The sequence below is a fragment of the Hevea brasiliensis genome, chromosome 7, assembly GCF_030052815.1.
Source record: "Hevea brasiliensis isolate MT/VB/25A 57/8 chromosome 7, ASM3005281v1, whole genome shotgun sequence".
Taxonomy (NCBI): Eukaryota; Viridiplantae; Streptophyta; class Magnoliopsida; order Malpighiales; family Euphorbiaceae; genus Hevea; species Hevea brasiliensis.
The window spans coordinates 1924319-1946727 of NC_079499.1; the positions used below are offsets into that span (position 1 = coordinate 1924319).

The 22409-nt window shown below is 34.3% G+C and overlaps 6 protein-coding genes across 8 annotated transcripts; 4 read left to right on the forward strand and 2 right to left on the reverse strand.

Moving 5' to 3' along the window:
* Positions 1–149: 149 nt before the first annotated feature.
* LOC110640475 (putative F-box protein At1g67623) lies at positions 150–1681 on the forward strand. Its single transcript, XM_021791790.2, has one exon. It carries the CDS (start codon positions 485–487, stop codon positions 1400–1402), a length of 918 nt encoding a protein of 305 aa, XP_021647482.2. The 5' UTR covers positions 150–484; the 3' UTR covers positions 1403–1681.
* A 12-nt stretch (positions 1682–1693) lies between these two features.
* LOC110640498 (3-oxoacyl-[acyl-carrier-protein] reductase 4) lies at positions 1694–6500 on the forward strand. The gene is made up of 11 exons (XM_021791819.2): positions 1694–2126; positions 2363–2505; positions 2903–2956; positions 4096–4176; positions 4266–4311; positions 4416–4510; positions 4594–4626; positions 5081–5215; positions 5325–5418; positions 5599–5681; positions 6215–6500. Exons 1-11 carry the CDS (start codon positions 1709–1711, stop codon positions 6245–6247), a joined length of 1215 nt encoding a protein of 404 aa, XP_021647511.2. The 5' UTR covers positions 1694–1708; the 3' UTR covers positions 6248–6500.
* Positions 6501–6622: 122 nt separating this feature from the next.
* LOC110640497 (TLC domain-containing protein At5g14285) lies at positions 6623–8527 on the forward strand. Its single transcript, XM_058149641.1, has one exon. It carries the CDS (start codon positions 7101–7103, stop codon positions 7833–7835), a length of 735 nt encoding a protein of 244 aa, XP_058005624.1. The 5' UTR covers positions 6623–7100; the 3' UTR covers positions 7836–8527.
* A 918-nt stretch (positions 8528–9445) lies between these two features.
* Positions 9446–10333, forward strand: LOC110640496 (TLC domain-containing protein At5g14285). Its single transcript, XM_021791817.2, has one exon. The coding sequence runs from the start codon at positions 9446–9448 to the stop codon at positions 10187–10189; it is 744 nt and encodes a 247-aa protein (XP_021647509.2). The 3' UTR covers positions 10190–10333.
* LOC110640495 (uncharacterized) lies at positions 10149–17799 on the reverse strand. Of its 3 annotated transcripts, XR_009149972.1 has the most exons (17): positions 17615–17799; positions 17453–17528; positions 17140–17271; positions 14468–14828; positions 14286–14381; positions 13846–13925; positions 13227–13305; positions 12965–13141; positions 12351–12455; positions 12157–12252; positions 11979–12071; positions 11749–11787; positions 11594–11635; positions 11133–11263; positions 10895–11021; positions 10488–10753; positions 10149–10285 (listed from the first exon to the last, which is right to left on the reverse strand). XR_009149972.1 is itself a non-coding variant. In XM_021791816.2 (16 exons), the coding sequence occupies exons 1-16, from the start codon at positions 17688–17690 to the stop codon at positions 10595–10597; spliced, it is 1866 nt and encodes a 621-aa protein (XP_021647508.2). In that variant the 5' UTR covers positions 17691–17799; the 3' UTR covers positions 10301–10594. The 3 variants fall into 3 exon arrangements, 2 of the variants coding, with proteins under 2 accessions (XP_021647508.2, XP_058005627.1); XM_021791816.2 differs by lacking the exon at positions 10149–10285 and having other exon boundaries at positions 10301–10753; positions 13227–13302; XM_058149644.1 differs by lacking the exon at positions 10149–10285 and having other exon boundaries at positions 10301–10753.
* A 1238-nt stretch (positions 17800–19037) lies between these two features.
* On the reverse strand, positions 19038–22327 carry LOC110640466 (lysine histidine transporter 2). The gene is made up of 7 exons (XM_021791783.2): positions 21203–22327; positions 20630–21013; positions 20057–20450; positions 19853–19958; positions 19625–19716; positions 19450–19518; positions 19038–19295 (listed from the first exon to the last, which is right to left on the reverse strand). Exons 1-7 carry the CDS (start codon positions 21379–21381, stop codon positions 19197–19199), a joined length of 1323 nt encoding a protein of 440 aa, XP_021647475.1. The 5' UTR covers positions 21382–22327; the 3' UTR covers positions 19038–19196.
* Positions 22328–22409: the final 82 nt, after the last annotated feature.

Consider the following 22409-nt stretch of genomic DNA (forward strand, 5'->3'; position numbering starts at 1 on the left):
TATTCTTATTCTTATTCTTGTTCTTATTATTAATTCAACGCTGAATCCCAATCCAAAATGGAAAGTAAATTAACATGAGATACCAAATCTGAATCAAATACACAAAACGTGAGCAAATAAGCAAGTTCCGTGCATCAAAAGTAAAATCTATATTTATATTAATTATATTTAGTTACATAAATTAAATTTTTTTATAATTTATATTTTTATTAAAATGGTTTACTCATTATAAAATACTTTTTATAGATTTTTTTTTAAGTATTTGAGGAAAGAAATCCAATTTGTTGTAGGAAAATCTATTATCGGTGGGTGACGATACTGTTAATTAATTTGCGTATGATATTAAAAGATTATTATTGGATATTAACTTACAAAAATCAGATGTAAATACTCGCAATTTATTTTTAGGAAGGAATTAAAAGTAAAATCTAGCCTTTTAAGGCAAAAATTAGAAGTAAAATTGCAATCCAAGTAGGAGAAGGATATGCAAATTTCATTCCATGTAGGAGAAGATATGCGTTTCAAACAATATATATGGGCACTGGACACAAGAAAAATCCATTCTTACACATCCTCTACCTGGTTCTGTGTTCTCACACCCATCTGCCTAATGACTAACCTAAAGCCAACGAGAAATATAAACAAATGCAAAAGAAAGAATTATCATCACCAGTTCAAGTGTGTTCCTAAAGAAATTCTGACAGAAATTCTGGCTCGAGTTGCCTCCTCATCAGTCACTGATCTCATCAATGCCAAAGCGTGTTGCAAGGAGTTTCGTGAAGCTGCGTCAGAAGATTACGTATTTGAGCATGCCACAATTGATTCTTTCCCTGTCATTCCATGGAAGATCAACCATGGTGCCTCTTCTTTCTTAGAGAGGTGCAAGAAGAGTGGTAATCCAGAAGCCTTGTTTAGACAAGGAATGATCGATTATTTTAGCACCTTGAAATATGATTCTGGACTGAAGTTCTTGGAGAAAGCAGCTAGCAAAGGGCATGCGGAAGCTATATATGTGTATGGGATGATACTTTTGTGCTATGGTGGTGACCTGAGGAATAATGGAGTGAAGCTACTTTCTGATTTGAAGAGATCAAAATCAAGCTTGTTTATTACAGAATGTAGAAAGAAAGTGAAAAGAATTGTCTGGAGCATGTGGGTGAACAATTATATAATTGGAATTGGACCCGCCGAAGAAGAAGAGTACACGAACAGAAGACCCTGCACTCACCACAATACAAAGGCATTGTGCTCTTTTACTGCTAGTCAGACTAAAAATAGAACAGGATGGACATCTTCTTTGGAAGATTTTGAAGATGACCCTCTTTCATGTGATTCTTGTTTGTGGGAACTAGAAGCAACTCTGTTTTGTAAGATGTTAAGGACAGGAAGCTATAGACCTTAAGGGTCCAAAAATAATTTGAAAAAATTATTTAATTAATTTTTAAATTTTTTAATAATAATTTTTTTATTATTTTTTCGCATTCATGTCAAACGACTACGTTTGTGCACAAAATTGGTTGGGCGGATAGACCTAAACCGAATACTATTTCCTATTCCATTAATTATGTGAAATCCCACAAATACCCTTAACACATAAAAATATTACCACTTTGTCATCGAATTGCAATTGCCGGCTGGTGAAAGGCCACTTGAAGCTCAATGGTTGTATGGTAAATAATCCAAAAAAACAGATCCATTAATGTAATATATGTCATCAAGTAGAGTCATACAGCCTCGATTGCCTCGCCACTGCACCTGTCTCCGGAGCTCCCAAAGCAAGAAAAGCATATTGAAAGCGGAGACGTATTTCTTTCTCCTTATAACGCTAAAGCCAAGCAATTTTGTTTCTCTGGCTACTTCTATTACTCATACTCTCCTCCTCTTCTCTTCGCCTTCCTCGTTGATTCTTCTTCGGAGTCCCTTGGGAGCTCTCGCCATGGCTGCTTCTGTTACTGGATCCAACGTCATTGCATTCAAATCCCCCGGAATCTCTGCGAATTTTGGAAGTTCTGGTGACCAGAGAGTCGCTCAGGTCCGTCAATGGTCTCCGATTACTAGTGGAGTCGGAAAACTGCAGTCTCGCATGGGCCTCCAGTGTAGATCGAGGAGCTCATTTGATTACTCTGGTATTAATTTTGCGTGCTTTCATAGTTTTTTCTGAAAAGGATTTTAGACAAGAGAAGCAGTTGTACGATGGTAGTGTCATTAATTTGAAAATTTTGGGGATCCGTGGAAGATTTTTGAAACTTTTTTGAGTGATGATTAAAGCAAATTTGGAAAATATAAACCTCTATTTGTGAATAATTTAACAATTTCTTTTTTAGAAATCTAGTTGAATAATTGATTATGATTGCACATACAGACGTAAGAGCTCAGGTTGCTACTGCTGAAGCAGCAAGCGCCGAGGCCACACAGAAGCTGGAAGCGCCTGTTGTTGTAGTGACCGGGGCTTCTAGAGGTATTGGTAAAGCAATTGCCTTGTCCTTGGGAAAGGCAGGTTGTAAGGTCAGTCAGCTTACCTTATTTTATAGCTCTACCCGTTTGGTGTTTTAGTTGAATTGCTTCTTACTCAACGGCATTCTTACTTTGATCAAGCTCGTGCCAGAATGTAGTTATTTGTTTGTTTATTTGTGTACAAATAGGCATATGCAGAGACTCATCATCTGTGTGTACTGTAATTTTCAAATGTTGAATGAGTCTGATCCCATGTGGAGAAATTGTTTGCTAATGATTGAGTTTTGGTTGCTGTTGTGGTTCCACTAGTTTTATGAAGATGGTTTTAATACTAAGGAGTTGTTTAGCTCTGTTAGTTTTCTTATCTTCTGAATAGTGTTCTAAAGTTTTCCATGCACATTTCCTGTTTTCTTGATTCATTATTGTGGTTTTCATTTTGCTATTACAGGTCTTGGTAAATTATGCCAGGTCATCAAAAGAGGCTGAGGAAGTTTCCAAAGAGGTCAATGACTATTCTTGAGAAGTTCATGTTGAATGCTGGATAAATTTCAATAGTTGTTTTTGAACTTTAGGAGTTATATAGAGTTATAGTAGAGTCATCCTTGAACTAAAAAATGTAATATAAAACTCTTTAAACATAGAAATTTTACATGATAATTTCATTTTGACTCCTAATAACTGGTTTATGAGTAACTCTAGTGTGGACAATTCAAAATAGCGATAACGTGAACGATTACTGCAATTTTTTTGAGGCAAAGTCCTCCTTTAATCAGCTATTATACATCTAGTATTTCATTATTTCATACAGCTGAAATACTTTTATAGTTAATCTGTGAAGAAAATTATAACTGATTTTGCTACTATCACATAGAATTGAGAGAATTATTCACGTTACTGTTATTCTGGATTGCGTAAACTGGTTATTGAGGATTGTAAAGATTTTACCGTATAAAATTTTAAAGTTTTAAGTTTAGGAATGATTCTGTTACAATACCTAAAATTCAAGAATGACTCTTGAATTTTATCCGTTGAATGCTAGTATAGGATTGGTTATAATCATTGTCATTAATCTGTCCAAAATTATAAAGAGGACCGCCTTTCTTATTCTGTTATTTCACCCCATGTCCTCCCTCTGTTTGACCTGTTCCAAAAGCTTTTCTGGAAGTTGATGAACAAAGAAATTCATGCTGGTTGTTGTACTTCCCTCACCAAAAAAAAAAAATAAAATAAAAATCATTTTGCTTCATATATATGCTGCTGACATCTCTTGTATTCAGTGGGTAATGCCAATACTTAAAATTCAGGGACGACTCTTGAAATTTATCTGTTAAATGCTAGTATAGGATTGGTTATAATCATTGTCATTAATCTGTCCAAAAATATAAATAGGACCCCCTTTCTTATTCTGTTATTTCACCTTATGTCCTCCCTCTGTCTGACCTGTTACAAAAGCTTTTCTGGAAGTTGATGAACAAAGAAATTCATGCTGGTTGTTGTACTTCCCTCACCCAAAAAAAAAAAAAATCATTTTCTTCATATATATGCTGCTGAGATCTCTTGTATTCATTGGGTAATGCCAATGTTGCTGATTCATACTGCATGATGGAAATGATTACTAAGTTTTGTGAGTATATCTTGCAGATTGAGGCTTATGGTGGTGAGGCTCTCACTTTTGGGGGTGATGTTTCAAAAGAAGCTGATGTGGAGTCAATGATGAAAACTGTGAGCAAATGTTCGTTGTATTGGTTTAATTTAATGATACTAATTAATTTTGGTGTTCTTCATGATTTGACACATTATTGCATCTGCAGGCTATTGATGCATGGGGAACCGTTGATGTACTAGTCAATAATGCAGGTGAAAGACAGCTCACTTTTTCTATCTAATCATGTATTGCTTCTATCTAATCACATATTGCTTTCTTTTTTAGTCATCCTTTTTTTTTTTTTTTTTGGTTTCAGGAATAACACGGGATACATTGTTGATGAGAATGAAGAAATCTCAGTGGCAGGAGGTTATTGATCTAAATCTCACAGGTGTATTCCTTTGCACACAGGTACTTGCATTAAGGCCCAACAAATTGCTCTACTGGATATGTGAGTTCTCTTTTTTTAAGCTGAGGTACTGCACTTTTTGCAGGCAGCAGCCAAAATCATGATGAAGAAGAAAAAGGTAAGATCACATGCCTGTCTGAAGTTTATGCTTCCTTGTTCTTGGCAAATTAAGCTTGGACTGATTTGTGCACTAAACCTGGAATTGATACATTATTGAGACTTTCTCCTTGCATTTTTTAATTTATTTCAGTCTTCATGCTGTCTTTCTTATTGTTAACTCTTCTTCTTAAATAACTGAATTGATAGCTTTGAATTCTATCTCAAAAGGAAGCTAACAAACTTTGGAACATATAGTATTTCAAATGGGGCTTTAATTGTGAATGCAATGCCCTCTTCAAGATTGGATTTTAACTCACTTAAAGCTGGTAATTTGCTGAAATTAAAAAAAATAAAATAAAATAGCAATTCCTCGAGTTCAGCTGAGCTAGAAGCCTAAAAATGTTGACTTTCGTCTTTGTCTCTCTTGATTTCTGTTAACAATATAATGTCCTTTTGTTATTTGGGTCTTACAGGGAAGGATCATTAACATAGCATCAGTAGTGGGTTTAGTTGGCAATGTTGGGCAAGCCAACTACAGTGCAGCGAAGGCTGGAGTTATTGGACTGACAAAGACTGTTGCAAAGGAATATGCAAGCAGAAATATTAATGTGTGTTTTAAGGATTTTATTATGTATTTGGTGATTTGACACATTCCACGATTTTATGCAGCTGGTGCTACTTTATGTGAATTAACTCTCTTGAAATTATATTTCTTAGGTAAATGCTGTTGCCCCTGGATTCATTGCATCTGATATGACAGCCAAACTCGGGGAGGATATTGAGAAGAAAATCTTGGAGACAATTCCCTTAGGTGGGAGACAAAATCATAAAATAAAAATTTCTCATTTGTTAATTTTCAAATTTCAGATTTTATTAAGAAGTATTTGAAATTGAAACAAATTCTTGCAAGTAATTAGGATTTTCATGAGTTGAGAAAACTTAATGAAATATTTCATAAAACAATCGATACTAAAATCTGACATGTATTCAGGTAGGTATGGCCAACCGGAAGAGGTTGCTGGATTGGTAGAATTCCTGGCTCTTAATCCTGCTGCCAGCTACATCACCGGACAGGTTTAGAATCTATTTTTGTTTCGATTCCTTTTGTTTTTAAAATTTTGACCAGTGGAGTTGTAGCCCAAAATTCTTTTCTTTTAGTTCTTTGTTGGGGTTGCTTTGATCTCGCTAATCTCGAGATGGCTTTTCTTGGCATTGGTTTGACTTTACCTAACTCTGTCTTTGCCACATCAAACCTTGCCTTCTTGGCCTTTGCATAAACACATGCCATGGACAGGACAACACAAAGGCATAGTCAGCTTCATCAAGCTGGCCCATGCAAAAGGACCTGTAACTGTTTAGATTTAGTTGTAATTTGTTAGCTAAAGAGAATTAATTTATAAGCGGCTCAATACTGATCTCTTGATCAAGATATGTCATAGTTCTCCTTGTCATATCATGACATGCTTTTCTACCATCATGGACTGGTTCTTGTTCAAATAAATTCATTTGTTTTCCTATGACATGCTAAATACCTGCAACGGAATTACATGGTGAAGCCCAGTCATTTCATTTTCATAATTACCAAGTTCTATTTTGCTGTTTTGCAGGTGTTTACTATTGATGGAGGAATGGTTATGTAAGTTAACTAGGTGCCATGTCTGGTTGAGCCTGAAAAGTTTCTACCCTCCTGAATTTGGATAGGCAGATTTCTTTCAACTGGGTATGACTAGCTTGCGCTAGGCGGTTTTTGTCTTTACACTCTTCTGTAATAAACAAATGCTTGAAGTTGATAGAATCTCAGTTAATTATGTTAAACAAACCGAACAAATGTATCAACAGTTTTCCTAAGCATTGTTTAACAAATTGGAAAATGTAGCTTTTGTGTTTTTGTTATCGTCATGGTGTTTCATGTTTGGTTTTTTTTTTTTTTTTTTTTGGAAGAAAAGTTTATTCTGAATTTTAAGCTATCCCATTGGGATATGCTCTGCACCTTTGAATATGCTATATTTTTATAAATTTACATTGCGTTTAGAAATATAGAATCTTAAATTAATAAATTATACATTGAAGATATTAAGTATAAATACATTTAGTTGATTTTTTTTAAGCATTTAAAAAATACATATATAAAAATACTTTCCTTGAAACAGACGGAACACCCATCAAGCATATCACCAATTTCTCACTTTCCTTCTTCACAGAACCTGATCGTATCAAAATTTTTTTCGTTGTATCATCATATGACCCATTACTAAAATACCGGCAACATTAAATTCACCCACCATATTACTCCTCTTTACTTTGCCATTGACAGCGACAAAATTGAAAGTCCATATGTACAACTGTATAAGAAGCTCGGATATTTTCTTCCACAGAACTCGCACCTCTCATGTTTCTCTAATCTATATGCTTTTAAGATTCTTAGCTCCAAAATATCCTCATCCTTTCAACTATTCAATATCTCTGTATTGAATTCCCTGAAGCTAGACTGACATGGATACAGCACTAAACTTACCCACCTCCTTCATTATGTTTCTCTCCATGTATCTCCTTGCTTACTTTGTGATTTTCAGAAGCTGGAGTCCAAAACGCAGAGCAGAAGTTTCAAGTTGTTTCATTTCCATAATTCACGGCACTCCTGCTGTTATTTTTGCCATCCAGGCGCTACTCCACACCCAAAATTCACATTCATATGCTTCTTCAAACTCCACCTTCCACAACAGAGCTCTTGAGTTCAGCATGGCTTATTTCTTGATGGACCTCTTACACTACATTGTGTTCTTCCCTACTGATGTTCTCTTCATTCTTCACCATCTGGCAACACTCTATGTATTTGTGACTTGCCGATACATGGTTCACTATGGAGCTTATGGGATTCTTGTGCTTCTTATACTTGCTGAAGCTACAAGTCTTTGCCAAAATGTGTGGACTATCGCAGGTTTCAGGAAAGCTGATGTTCCTGCTGCTGCAAGATTGTATGAATTCCTTTCTCCTCCTTTTTTAGCTTTTTATTCTGTTGTTAGAGGTATTCTTGGTCCCCTCTTTGTGTTGAAGATGGTTAAGTTTCATCTAACTGGAGAAGCTAATAATTTGATTCCTGGATGGGCATGGATTTCTTGGATGGTTGTGATAGTAACTGCAATTTTGGTTAGCATATTATGGGTTTCAAATCATTGGATAGACTGGTTGAGAGAAAGAAGTCGTCTTGCGCAGGAGAAAGTAAAGTAGAATTCTACTACATATTACTTGGAAATGTTGAAAGGGAGATAAGATCATTTCCCGTGTGTTAATTTATGTTACCAGATTGCTCTCTCTTGGTTTATGAGAGAGAATTTCTCTCAAACCCCTGGTTCCAGACGTCTCTCTACTCTCGGCTTCTTCTCCTCGTCGGCTTCCCTTGCCTTCGGACAGGGGAAGATTTTGTTTCTCTGACCTAGCTATGCAAGACAACCCTCCCCATCTGGGTTTGTTGTATATGGGTTTTAGTTTGGTTTGCGCCTGTCTACAGGTCTGGAGGACACAGAGAGGGCAACTTTCGAAAACCTGTGTGCTAATTTTTGGATCTGCTTGTGTTGGATAGGTTGCCGATAATGGGTTGGTCTCCTGGAGGAAGCCTAGCTGTACTGTTAGTGGGTATCTCTTAGGTCAATAAGTTGCCATTTTCTTTCACACTCACCGCACTAGCTCTGGCTCAAGGAGACCAGGCGGGATTGCAAGGGAGTCTTGTTAATTGTTGTTATCGTCTGCTAGGGTTCTAGTATCTAGATTTGGGGATTTTTGTAATTGATTGGGTTTTGGGTCTCAAATGCCTTTTTCTGTATTGAATCAGTTGTATTGTTAGCCCTATAGCCTTGTTAATGCAAAAGCTTGTAGTTAAAAAAAAAGATAAAGAATGCTCCAAGCCATTGATTTTCCAGTTATTTTCTGACTTTCCGTTAGGTACTTTCTTTGTTGCATTGCTTTGATCGTTGCCAAGTTGGCCATGGCTTGATCTTGCCTTGCTCCGTCTTTGTCACAGCAAGCCATGCTTTGGCTTGGCCTGGCATAAAGAGATGCCATTGTAAGGATCACACAAGGTGATGTGAATTCTAAAATTTTGCTATTTTATGAGACATAATGATTTTATTTAGAATAAATCATTTATTAAAAGAAATTAATGGAATATCACATAATTATATTTGATTTTTATTTTTTTAAAATGAATTTTATTTTTTTTATTAGATTTAAAATTGAATAAATCTTTCCATTCTTTATTTTTTTTTTTTTAGGTCTGACTTTCCATTCTTGATTGACTTGGATAAAATTGTTGTTAAACAGGTCCCAATTTCTTTTGATCTCATCAATCATACTAAAATGAAACTTGCAAGAAAAAGAAGGCGTGCAAAGTGCAAACAAAAGAAATTATTTAGCAGCCGTTGCTCCATAGATATATCCGCCGAAGCATTTAGTATCACTTGCCCACTTAATAATTACAAAGTCCTAACCATGTGCCGTCCAGCAATTCACTTCTTTTTTTAATCAAATTTGATTGGAAAATTGTTAGCTTTTCCATCTTGGATTACAGTTAATCACTCATTGTTGTAATATAATCATCAAATCCAACTACCATAGGACACTTGTTTATTTTTCTAATTTTGATAGTGACAGAATTGATAGGTCATTGGTACAAAAGCCAGGATATTCTCTAGCACAGAACTCTCACCTCCCATCTCTCTTTCTCTCTTGGCAAACAAAAAAAAATCTCTCCTTTCTCCCTCAATCTAGGAATTATTAGTTTCTTAGCTCCAAAGTATCATCATCCTTGCTCTGTGTACTAGGTTTTCTGCAGCTGGGATGACATGGATGCTACAGTTCTTAATACCCTAATCTTACCCACATCCTTCATGATGTTTCTGTCCGTGTATCTCCTTGCTTACTTTATAGTTTTCAGAAATTGGGGTTTAAAAAACAGAGCAGAAGCTTCAAGCTCTTTTATGTCCCTAGCTCATGGCAGTCCTGCTGTTATCTTTGCTGTCCGTGCACTACTCCACACCCAAACTTCGTATGCTTTTGCTTCTCCAAACTCCACCTTCCATGATAGGGTCCTGGAGTTCAGCATGGCTTATTTCTTGATGGACCTCTTACACTACATAGTTTTCTTCCCTACTGATATTCTCTTAATTCTTCACCATCTAGCAACACTCTATGTGCTTGTGACTTGTCGATACATGGTTCCCCATGGAGCTTATGGGATTCTTGTGCTTCTTATACTAGCTGAAGTTACAAGTCCTTGCCAGAATGTGTGGAGTATTGCACGTTTCCGGAAAAATGAAGTTCCTGCTGCTGCAAGATTGTATGAATTCTTGTCTCCTCCTTTTTTAGCATTTTATTCTGTTGTTAGAGGTATTCTTGGTCCCTTCTTTGCATTTAAGATGGGGGTGTTTTATCTAAGGAAGGAAGGTGATGATTTGGTTCCTGGATGGGCATGGATTTCTTGGATGGTTGTGACAGTAACTGCAATTTTAGTTAGCATATTATGGGTTTCAAAGCATTGGATAGACTGGTTGAGAAAAAGAAGTCTAGCTCAGAAGAAGTTAGGGTAGAAGTTGTGGGTTCTAGGCTTTAGTTGAGGAAGCACCTTCTTTTCTAGCTTCCCTTCTAAGGTGTTGATTGTTTCTTTGAAATAAATAGATCAAAAACTGTACAAAAAAACATGAATTTAATAAAATAATGACATTGATAGCAAATTACTTGTACAAATATTACAAAAAAAAAAAAATTACTGATCATGGGCTTGCCATTAGAAATAAAGAAAACAAAGGAATGATGAGACCCTGCTCATTTGGCCAAACTATACACTGATGCAAATCTACTGTAATGGATGGAGTTTTGTGGACTCACTAATTCATCTGATAAGTTGAACTCCAGGTATGTCAGATCTTGAACTCTTCTTGTAAGCCAGCTGCCAAATCAAAATATGCCTTGGAGAAATTCAATCCAGGATTTAATTATATGCCTATGATTGAAGCATTCATCTTGTCAGCACCTCCATGGTAGTTAAGCTCTACAAAAGTGCCCCCTCCTTCTCCTTTGGCCAATCTTCCAGGGTTTATACAAATGCATTTCATTTGCTCTTCTCCTTCACTTCCTCCACCCAGGGACAGTACCTGTGTTCATGTGTACACATTTGAGAATTATAGAAAGTTGAAACCGATCTTTCAATCAGGAAACCACTTGCATTTGAGAGTTATAGTTTTACTGCAGCATTGAAATTTGGACCACAATGAAAAATGATGGAGATGCCTGACCTTTACAAAGTACTTCATGTCTGAAGGCAGGATGAGAATATCAGGAACTGAGGTGAAATAAAGTGCTTCTGGAGCAAGTGAAAAATCCAGTGGAATATCTTCTGCTGGTGGATATAGTGGATAAAAGCTGTTCCAATAATAATTCAAGAAAAAAAAAAGGTTTCAAACTCCAAAAACTGAGATTTTCCGAAACAACTAAAAATATCAGATTTCAAAAAGGATTGCTTTTATAGCATGCCTGCGCTGGCTAAGAATATGGTTTGCAAGTCTACTCATTCGATCACTGGGTGTTCCATCTTTTAGATTTCGTGACATCTCCTCTCTACTAAGCTGTCTCAGAATATCCACAGTGCAGCAACCTACTCTGACCTGAAATTAGAACTTTTAGCAGAATAAATGCTTCGCATGCATTTTTATGGAAGAAAAATGAACAGTACCCATTAGGGCTTGAAAGTGCCCATTGCTTATCTACTTGGTTAATTGAATACTGGAAGTTCCAAGTTGATTTAGCTAATTGAATTGTAAAATATATAGTTCAGCTGAGTAGCTCCACAAAACAACTATCAACATTTGTTTTTCTGATATGTAAAACAATGACTTTTCAATAAAAAAAAAAAATCTGTAAAAACTGGAACTGCATGCTACAGAATAGAGAATTTCGAAGTATAAAGCATCAAAAATTGATTGCCAACATTGTACCTGATTTGCAGCAAAGATTCCCGGATTCGTGAGACTGGTTATCTGGTACAAGGACAGAAAATTATTTAGTGTGTCAATGACCTGCCTATGATAAACATTTGCGGTAACACCTTCCAGTAACTAATGATGAAATCCTCAAATTGTAGATCATGTACCTGATGTTTAAGATTGGGTGGATGAATTTCAAAAGCAGGCTGCACAACCAAAATCTACAGTTTAAATCTCAGCAATAAATATGTTACATAAGCATATATACATGGGCATATGTACATACACTTGCTTTTCTAGATGAAACACAACTTCTGAGCAATCACAGAAAAAACAAAAAAGAAAAAAGGACTAGAAGAGGAATTATATCTATTTCTCAGGTTAGCAATATTATCACCTGTGGGAAAACAAAATCATGGTTAGCATCCCGTGTAGACGGCACAATTAATACATGTGCATCAGAGCCCATATATTCCACATAGTCTTGCAACTGAAACGACAAATAAAAAAAAAAAATTGATGATATTGCAAAATGCTTCCCTAAATAAATGACACTACACTTTCTGAGTAAATACCCTTCTGATAATCTCCATATGAAATATCTCATCAAAGCTCCTATCTACAGTTCCTTTCCTAATCTCTGGATGCTCAGAATCAACAAATGGTCCCAGCTGAGAAAAATGCCAACAAGCAAAAAAAATATGATACTTCTCTAACCGTGTAAGTACAGCAAATATGATGTTGAATGTAAAAGATAGTGGGTTCATACCAGTATAAGCAACTGCGGTGGCTTTCTGCTTGCATATGCCAGCAATTCTGTCAGAGGCTCAAACAATAAGTTGTCTGTTGTGGTAAAAGGGCCAGAAGCAATAAGCTGTGAATAATTAAAAAAAAAAAAAAAAGAGTTACCAACAGCATCTAGAGATTGTCATTAGATTCTAGAAAAAAAAAACACAGATATTATGAATGAATATCATATACAACAAGACATATTGTTAGAAAGTGAAATGGTGTTAGAAGTAGTAAAGTACAAGTTTCTATTATTTCAAGCAGCAATTCAAACCCTCTGCACTCTCATTTGCAAAAATTTTATCCAGATGATACTTGTATGTCCTTGGTGACTCTGTCTGCAATTCAAGTCTTCATTCATTGGTTCCTCAATACAGTATAATTGATCGTAGAGCATGTTAGAATTATTTCATTTTGCAAATTTATCATTAACTCATCTAATATTGGATTCTTCAATCATTTGGACTTCTATTCTCATCCATCCTAGCCATATTTGTGGTCTCTATGATGTATGAAATCTATGGCGTATGGCTGGGCACACTAAACAGTATTATTTTCATATATTGGAGCAATGCAGAAGACAAGATTTTATACCATTGATATATCTTTTTGTGTATAGGTTGAATCAGTTGATTGAATCTCCTGATCCAAAGCTTGCTTCTTTGCAGGGTGCAAATCCTCATCAGGAGAAGCTGATGAAGGAACAGAGTCTACCACTTTTGAAGCAATTAAACAATGTCCGCTGGGATTGTGACCTTCAACACCTACAATCTGCAGAACAAAATTCTTCTTGCTTAAGCTTCAGTGTGGCATAGACGATTAAAGATCTAAAGTCTTATTAAGTTTACATTCTTACCTGTCCAGGGAAAATGGAGAACTGGCTCAGTTTATTTAAGTCCAAACGAACACGCTGCCCTCCAGAATGCTCAACACTGCTAAGATTATGAAAGATTAAAACACCTACCTAAGAGGAAAAGTAAGGATAAGGCACATTTTGACACAAATATCATAAAAAAAAAAAATTGCATTGGCTGCCCCATTCTAGTGATATCCAAAAATAATCATCTTATCTTTTGAGTACATCAAATTACCAAAGAGATGGACAATCTAGTCCCTGTTTTGGCCTGGACACAATCAACGGGGGCTTGGCCAAACAGTGGGTTTGAACAGTGCATTGATCATACTGTCTCAAACATGAACTTCTTGCAAAGAGAGGCCAGTTAACTGGCTATTCAAAAACTGACTTTATTATCATGTGGATTAAATGCAGCTAATTGCAACTAACCATACCTGATGATGAATGATGATGTAACAGTTAATGCACAGAACAAAACCCCTCCCCTTCCCCCTTATTCATAACCCATCCAAAAAGTAGGCCCCCCCAAAAAAAAAAAAATATATATATATATATATATATCCATCTTTAGTAGGAGGATGCACGTGGGCAGTATTACAGGAAACTCTAGGACTCTTACCTGTTTTGCAACAAGATTGACTTGTCATTCAAATGACCTTCTCCCTCACAGCAGATCATTCCAACAGCAAACACATTTCTCTAATCACAACTATCAAACGTTAGATGTGAGACTTTATAATGATACATGAGTTCATAATACAAAGCAGACTGGAAAATGTTGACAGTAACTAGATATTCATTAAACACGTGCTCAGAATATATTAATATAAAAATAAAATAAAATGAAATGAAAAGGTAAATAAGGGAACCCTCATGTAGAAAATATTTAAACAATAAATATTATGTCCTCAACATATGGATTGCCCTCAATGATCCTTAATGTATAATTTAATCCCAGTGATCAAAGAAACATCATAAGCAAAATGCATGTGTTCTGTATTGACATTGCAGCAACAGGAGTGTTTGTAGGAAGACAGAGTAATGAAGCAGCCACATTACCTGTGAGGCAATTGTAGGGTCCATCGGTTCCTCATAGAGTCCAGAAGAAGAAAGCAAAGCCGCATGCCTTCTAACGCGGTTCTCAAGTGCATTAAACTAAATAACCAAAAAAGTAATGTTAGTGCAATACATTAACTGAAGGTCAGGAAGAACCATTTTATACCATAAGAAGCATCAGATACCCGGTCTTCAATCCTGTCATACATGAACCTGCAACCTGGCTCTGGCCCAGATCCATGGACTACTAAGGAACACTTGGTGCGCGGATGTACTCTCTTAATAATATCATCCTCAAGATTCTCATGAGCATGCTTATTGTCACCATTCTCTGTATCAGGCAGATTATTGATGTTGAATTTGACCACAAACTTATCAGTTCGTCGTCCAAAGGGTGTCACAAGCTTTGATGGTTTTCCAGAGGAATAACCATTTCCATTTGATTTGACTGTTGAATCAAATGGTTCTGAATCAAGCCTTAGAGTCTTGTCTGTTGGAGTGCCAGGAATTACTTCTTTTACATCTTCTTCCTCATCATTCAAAATCCTACATGGATATGTTCTTTTAGTTCATTCAAATTGCTGAATTATAAAAAATATATTAATTAAAGCCCACAAAAAAAATAACTTAAAATAATTTTGTCACAGCCAGGCATAAGCACTGGGGGAACTGGATGTATCATGCCAACAGCATAACATGTTCCATGCAAAAACACACATGCGCATGCATGCACCTATGAGTTAGAGAAATTATACACCCAAAAGTGTGACTGTGAGAGTGAAACCTCAGTTTACCAACAAAGCATGTCAATTTCATTCAAACCAGTGGTGAAGCCAGGATTTGAGGTTAAGGGGGCAAACTTTCACAGAAAAAAAAATTGTATAAGGGCATGTTGGGTTTAAATTCCGAAATCAAAATTAGGCCGAATATTTTTCTAATTTGGCTCAATGAGAAATGGATATTCAATTCAATTTGTGACATCATTCCAATTGAAATCAATGCTAAAATATAAAGTTCAATTCAATTCTATACAACTTATGTTTGGATTAATTTCATAGTTAAAATTCATTTATTCTTACTTTCTAAAATATCCTAGATGGGCATTTGGTACAAGGTTAATAAGGGATAATTATCACTCTAGTAACTTTTAACAAATCATTAATGTTGTTTAGATACTTTAAGAGACTAGGTTAACTTTTAACCTAATTAATATTTATGCATTCTTGAGGGCTTAAATGTTAACCTTAAAAGCCAAGTTGATAATTAAGCTCTTTAAAGGTTAAAACTTACAAGGGTAACATCTCTTGATTTTTTAAACTTCTATCAAACACATCCTAAATAGTAAAAACCAATTTCTTTTGTTAAATTGTTTAATTGTTAGACTCAAAGGTTTGAGACAAAAATATATTTATGAAATTATTAGATTGTTAAACTAAAAATAAGTTTTGTGAGTCCACTCAAAAAATGAATTGATTAACAGGAATAGAATGAAATTATAACTAGTATTTCTTGTTAGCATAATAAAAGAAAATCTAACTAAAAAATACTAAAATGTAAGAATTATAATATCATGATTTTTTATAATTCTAAGAATCAAATATAATAGTTGATTTACCCAATTATAATAAAAATAAAATAAAAAAATCATATATAAGAATCATAATAACATGATTTTAATAATATGGCCTTTAACAATTTCACGGACCAATGATAATTACAACAAGTTACTTAATCATTAAAATTAATAAAATTTTAAAATTATGATACAAATGATCAATATTTTTTTCTATTTTATTATGTTTACAACAAAAATTATAATTGAGTGTAAAGAGAATAAAATTTTAAAATAGATTTAGGTACTTACAAAAATATATAAAACTGCAAAAAAAAAAATTATTTGTGAAGTCGGAGACAACGCTAAATATAAAAAACAAATTACTCATCTTATTCTCAAATCCTACAATTGAATTTAATTTTTATCCTTCACTTTCTTTTTATTTGACTATTTGTTCAAATTTTTCTAACACTATTTCTCTTTTCTATGAGTTCTGATTCAAAAAGACAAATAAAATATAACTTTTAAGTAGTTTTTTAGATACAAAGAGAACAAAAACTAAAATACTTTTTCGTCTTTCTATTTAAGTCAAAACAAAAATTAAAATTGAGTGTAGAGAAAATAAATTTTTAAAATAAATATGGATACTTACAAAAATACATAAAACTTAAAAAAAAAAAATTGTTTGAGAAGTCAGAGAAAACACTAAATAAAATACAAATTACTCATCTTATTCTCAAATCCCACAATTGAATTTAATTTTTTATCCTTCACTTTCTTTTCATTTGACTGTTTGTTCAAAATTTTCTAACCTTATTTGATTCAAAAAGACAAATGAAATATAACTTTTAAATAGTTGTTTTTAAGATTACAAAGAGGACAAAAACTAAAATATTTTTTCATCTTTTTATTTAAGTCAAAATTTCGACGGGGAAAATATTAAATTTTAAGGGGAGAAAATTTCAAATTTAATATCTTCATAAGTATTAATTTTTTAAAAGATAAAAAATAATGGGGGCAATTGCCCACCCTGACCCACCCCCCCACCACCCACCTCCTCCTCCCTTTCTTCTACTAACTGATTCAAACCGTGTAAAACAAAATGGTGGGATATTTATCAAAAACATAGAGAACAAAAGAGGTCTGAGTTAATATACACATGAAATTCAGTACAATTTGGCAACCCATCAAGTGACTGAATCTGAATTGTACACTTGACTTCAAAAGTACAAAATTGCCCACATACTGTCCAACAAACAAGAAAATTAAATCGAGGAAATAGTAATATTGTAAACTGCTTACATGTCCACATCTTTGCTAGAGTAGACGTACAAATTAGGCTCCTCTTTAAGAACCGCTTCTTTCTGTTCAGTCTGCAGGTGCAATAAAAATCCATCCATTTCAGCATTTTGTACCGTTGATTCATCTAGTTGCCTGTCCCAAATCACGACCATTAGAGTAAAACCAGTAATTCAAAATTAAGTTAACTAAATCCCTTCAAATCTTAAAGAAGATTAGGTTAAAAGTAAAGTAAACAAACCAACCCATTTATATCCACCAAGTAATTAGCAATCATACCAAAAAAAAAAAGAAAAAAAGAAGAATTGATTTTTACCTGTTGAGATAGTAAACCTCCCAGCTAGAAACAAGATCTGATGGTTTGAGATTGTAATTTATACAGAATGTAAGGCCTAAAAGACAAAGCTAAAGCATCAGCCAGAGCAAATTCAACTGAAAAGACAAGTGGGAAAATTGAGGGAAAATGGAAGAGCTTTACATTTCTTGAGAATTTCTTCTTCGTTGTCTAGCGTGAACCCACTTCTGTTGAATTCTTCTTTAATCTCCCCTTCCATGTCGTTCTAGATCTCTCCCTAGGGTTTCCTGTGAGTTGCAGAGAATTGGGGGCAAAAGCAAAAAATGGCGGGAAGATTGTTGTTTCTGAGTGAATAAATTAGGGATTTCGCGGGTTTCTGTTGGTCTCTTATACTCTTCCTCCTTTGCCATTATAACAGAAATGCCCTTCCTAGATATCCATGTCCAGTCCAGTCCGATGACATTGATCCGGCCCATCAAAAACAGTAGCTCCGTTTGTTCTTTCCTTTGGTTTACTTTCTAAAACTGAATTAATTTTATATTTCATCTAAAAAAAATAATTAATTTTAGAAAATTGAACTAAATTTAATTATTATTATTTTTTTTTAAAAATAATTATTATCAAAAAGTTAAATCTGATTGCCTACACACTACTTTTTTATGTAATAAATTATATTCAATTTTTGAAAATTTTATTCTAATTATCGTCATAGAAAGCTTAATCTATTATTGTATATTAAAAAATAATATATAACTCAAAGATATTTTATTTATAACTAAAAATTTTCATTCAATTATTTTATTTTTAGATATATAATATTAATTTTAAAATTAAAAAAAATTCATATCATACCATATCATTTTTTTTTAAACAATTACACCTTAATTCTTGGAAAATGAATTAATTACACTATGCCGTTAATTACCTAATTAATGGTAAGGTCCAATTATTTCAATCCCAATAAATCAGGATCCAATTATTAACAAAAAGGTATATGGTAAATTTGTAAAAATTTAAAGGTATTTTTTTGGATTTTTTAAAAAAAATTAAAAAAAATTTAAATGAAAATAATAATTTTGAAAAAATACAATTTACAACTCTTTTTATTTTTTCTAAATGGGATAAAAAATGACAAGAGAAAATAATATTAATTTTTTTTTCTTTTCATTTTCTCTTCTTTTTTAAATAAGAAAAAATGCATATCCATTTTTACTTTCTCAAATTATTTTTTCTTTTTTTTTATTTTTCATGTATAAGGTTAATGAAATTTAACTAATGCAAAAAACATATATATCTCAAAATATATTAAAAGTATAGTTATAATTGTAATTATTTGTTATTTTTCATTCGCATTTATTAATATCTAAATTTACAAGTTAATTTATTTATTTTTTTAAATTATATATTAAAAAATATGAAAATTACAACCAATAAATTTTAGCTGAGTAGTATTTAAGTCGTGTCATTTACTAACAAGCAAAATCACTGATGTAAATACTCAAAAGCCTAGAAGGAAACTAAAGGTAAGGACATTCATTATCCATTAATGGAGGAAGAATACTTCATAATAATATGTTGAGAAGTGAGAACATGCAATCAATCCTAATTTATATACAACACAAATTCAAGAAGTTCATTATCAAGTTACAAAATGAAGTGTAATCCTAATAATCAAAAATCTAAATCACATGTCCTCTATCATACACAAACATTATGCAATCCCCATTTGCCCATCTATGTAATTTGGTATCATTTGCAAGATTTTTCATGAAAAGAATTCATAGCTCTTGGCTGAAACAATGATCTGCCTTAGCCCACCAATGGGTGCTAGGACTGTTAACAAAACTCCAACCACAATGCACGCCTACAATACACAAATCAAAACCACTGAGACTCGACTCGAAATTTCTAGTCATAAAAACAACTCTAGAATCAATGAACAAAAACTCAGTGATAGATTTTTTTTTTTTTTTTTTTTTTTTTTTGTAAATTATTTAACTTGTGTCAAGTTTACATACCCAATTTATGATCCATGACAAGCTGAACCTCTTGGGTTTGCGGATGTTAAGCCAAATAATACAGGGGAGCTGGTAAGAGAAAAAAGAAATCAGAATTTTAGATTTGTGTGTATTGATTGTTTGAGGAACCAGCAATGGAAATACAGTGTCTTGTAATATTTGATGGAGTGCATACATAGTATGTAGTTGGGGCAAAGGCAAATCCTCCAAAGAATCCCAGCAGGCCTCCAAAGAATGGAATGCATATTCCAATGAACATTGTAAATGCTGCAATCAGTTTAGAATCTTTCATACAATAGCATTTAAATGAGTACTTCTTCAAATGCAAATATGCAGTTAGTATGCAGATATATTAGAAACTCATCAGAATTCAACTGAGAAAACTGAAGCAGGAAACACATACCAACGTATATTGTGCGAGCAATAAAGCGAAGCCTGAATCTAGGTGCAAAATTCATGTGCTTCACCAATACAGTTTCAATCATGTCAAACACCGGCATAGCATAAATCTGCAGTTCTCCATAATTCCAAGAAGAAATCATCACTAAATCAGTCACTAGGCAAAGAAAAATAGGCAAAACCTGAACTTGGATTTATTGAAATGCACCTGGTAGCTTCCAATGACATGAATGACAACAAACATGTTAGCAGTTGCAATAAGCCAAGCTGGTTTTTCCAAGGTGATGAGGATATTGTCATCCACACTGTTACCAAAATACTGGTATCCGATCCAAGCAACAGGGAAGTAGCAGAAGGCAACAAGGAGGTATGCAACAATCACTCCTTTCCACATAGGTATCTTAGAAGGTACTTCAGGAGTAGAAGGAATTGTTGCCTGGATCTCCAAAACTACATTGTGACCAGCATATGCAAAAGCTACATCACCTAATGCACTAAGGAAGCCAAATACAGCTCCAGTTCTGGTGCTAGCTTTATAACTATAGTCCACATCAGATAGAACCCCTTTATGGATAGTAGCTACCCAGGAAATTGTAGAGTAACTGTAACCAGCATAACATTAAAAAAAGGAGAAAGTTGTTAGATGAAAATGATTTAAAGAAGCATTGGTGACAGGCTACGAGCTGCAAACCAATGGATTCCCATTTCTTGATAAGCTTCTGAGCACCATGCATATGAGCTTTCTGAGTTTTGATCCTTGCTAGAAGAAAAAATGATTTACCTCAAGGACATGACAGCTGCAGCAAGGGAGACGACAGTAATGGAGTTGAAGTTGGGAAGATGTGAGAGGACAAAGTGAATAGAAGCGAAAATCATGATGAAATATGTGGTCCTGATATCTTTGCAGTCAGGGCAAATCACATCATGGAACTTCTTCAGTGATTTTCCTCCAGTAACCATATAGACAATATTTACGCCAACTTCTACCACTAGCTGTTGAGGTACCACAATCCAGAGGCCTAGCTTCTCTCCAAATGCATACTGACCTAACTCATGATATCTATCGAACCGTTTACCAGGAACCATTTCGTGCATTTCAACCATTTGCCACAGAGTGTACAGGGTAATGACCCATGAAAGAACAAGTATAGCAACACCAGGACCCCTATAAAAAGTCAAGAACAAGAATGGTCGCATCATTTCTTGAACATTCTCGATCTTTTTGGTCATCACGTATAAATTTAAAGGATTTAGGACTAAATAAGATTTCATCATTAATATAGCAATGTATAATAAATGTTTAAAATCATACTATAAATCATTTTCATAAAAAAATATATGAACTTCTCCTTACCATCCAAGATGAGCCATAGCATAGGGAAGGCTAAGGACACCAGCACCAACCATGGCAGTAACATTGTGGAAGGCAGAGTACCACCATTTGGCATTCCTGGAGGAAGTGACTGGAAGCCAATCATCAATGGCTTTCCTTCTCACAGCCAATGAAGTATCTTGTGGCTGATCATCTGCCATAGTTGCGATTGTGATGATAGTTGTTCAAAAGAGATTCAACTTTTGGATCAAAGTAAAAAATTTCAAATTTGTTAGACAGACCCCAACTATAGCACACAAACAAAAGGTTGATTGATCATTTGATTCAACTGGTATTCAGACGATCCAACATATATGGAGACTTGAATGGATCTTGAAATACTATAATTAGCATTACTCATTCAGACAAAGGCCAATGCTATTTGTGGTCTAAGCTGCTATTTCTTTTTATAGTAAAAATTTTAAATCCATCTCAACTGTGTGAGACATTCAGGGAGGCTCACAAGTCACAACAGTGGCTTGTAAACTGAAAAATATACCAACTTGTCCTAATAATGCTTGGTAGTTGGAGCCTGAGGAGGGGTCTGTTGGTAACTTTTCAAAATAATGGGAAATTACATGACTTAGATAGGTCATTGATTCTGAGACCTATGTTCTTAAAGATTCTCTGAAAGGTTGAATCTCTGGTTATAAGCTCTCAGGACTTTTCCTTTTCTGGCCCATAAGGTCTAAGGGTTATCAAGGAAAACATATGGGCATTTCCATAGACTAATCCTGTTGCATAAACATTAAATTTAGGGTGGAAAAAGAACAGAATATTTTCAATAGCTTTGAATTCCTGGAACCTATGTTATTGAGCGAGCACTCAACTATTGGGCTATTGGATCTCAGGGGAAAACAGTCTCTGTTAGCCAAAAACATTAGCTTAAACAGAAGGCACCACAAGTTACAAATTAGGACAGACTATTTAGTAAATAATTAAATTTAAGATCACTAGCTTCTGTAACAACAAATTATATTTTTATAGCAGAAAGAAATTTTGGAGTTGACAAGCATAAACAGGACGACATAGTATCCCTTCAAACGGTCTCCCTCTCTCTTCCCCTATTCAGGACACGTATCACAACTGTATTTTTGTGACATAAACGCCATGTCGTCCAGAGAAAATGAACCACTATTTAACTGTCCACGATTTCGTTTATGTGCCACAAGTCCAATATAATCTGTCA

Excerpts from the sequence above, each read along its gene's own strand:
- LOC110640475 (XM_021791790.2), top strand. The coding sequence starts at position 485 with ATGCAAATTTCATTCCATGTAGGAGAAGATATGCGTTTCAAACAATAT.
- LOC110640498 (XM_021791819.2), top strand. The coding sequence starts at position 1,709 with ATGTCATCAAGTAGAGTCATACAGCCTCGATTGCCTCGCCACTGCACC. Across the intron at positions 2,506-2,902 it reads TGGGAAAGGCAGGTTGTAAG|GTCTTGGTAAATTATGCCAG; the intron begins GTCAGTCAGCTT and ends TTGCTATTACAG. Across the intron at positions 4,312-4,415 it reads TGTACTAGTCAATAATGCAG|GAATAACACGGGATACATTG; the intron begins GTGAAAGACAGC and ends TTTTGGTTTCAG.
- LOC110640497 (XM_058149641.1), top strand. The coding sequence starts at position 7,101 with ATGGATACAGCACTAAACTTACCCACCTCCTTCATTATGTTTCTCTCC.
- LOC110640496 (XM_021791817.2), top strand. The coding sequence starts at position 9,446 with ATGGATGCTACAGTTCTTAATACCCTAATCTTACCCACATCCTTCATG.
- LOC110640495 (XM_058149644.1), bottom strand. The coding sequence starts at position 17,690 with ATGGAAGGGGAGATTAAAGAAGAATTCAACAGAAGTGGGTTCACGCTA. Across the intron at positions 13,926-14,285 it reads ACCCTACAATTGCCTCACAG|AGAAATGTGTTTGCTGTTGG; the intron begins GTAATGTGGCTG and ends AGTTGTGATTAG. Across the intron at positions 11,636-11,748 it reads CACCCAATCTTAAACATCAG|ATAACCAGTCTCACGAATCC; the intron begins GTACATGATCTA and ends TCCTTGTACCAG.
- LOC110640466 (XM_021791783.2), bottom strand. The coding sequence starts at position 21,381 with ATGGCAGATGATCAGCCACAAGATACTTCATTGGCTGTGAGAAGGAAA. Across the intron at positions 20,451-20,629 it reads GCAGCTGTCATGTCCTTGAG|TTACTCTACAATTTCCTGGG; the intron begins GTAAATCATTTT and ends TGCTGGTTACAG. Across the intron at positions 19,959-20,056 it reads ATGTCATTGGAAGCTACCAG|ATTTATGCTATGCCGGTGTT; the intron begins GTGCATTTCAAT and ends GGAGAACTGCAG.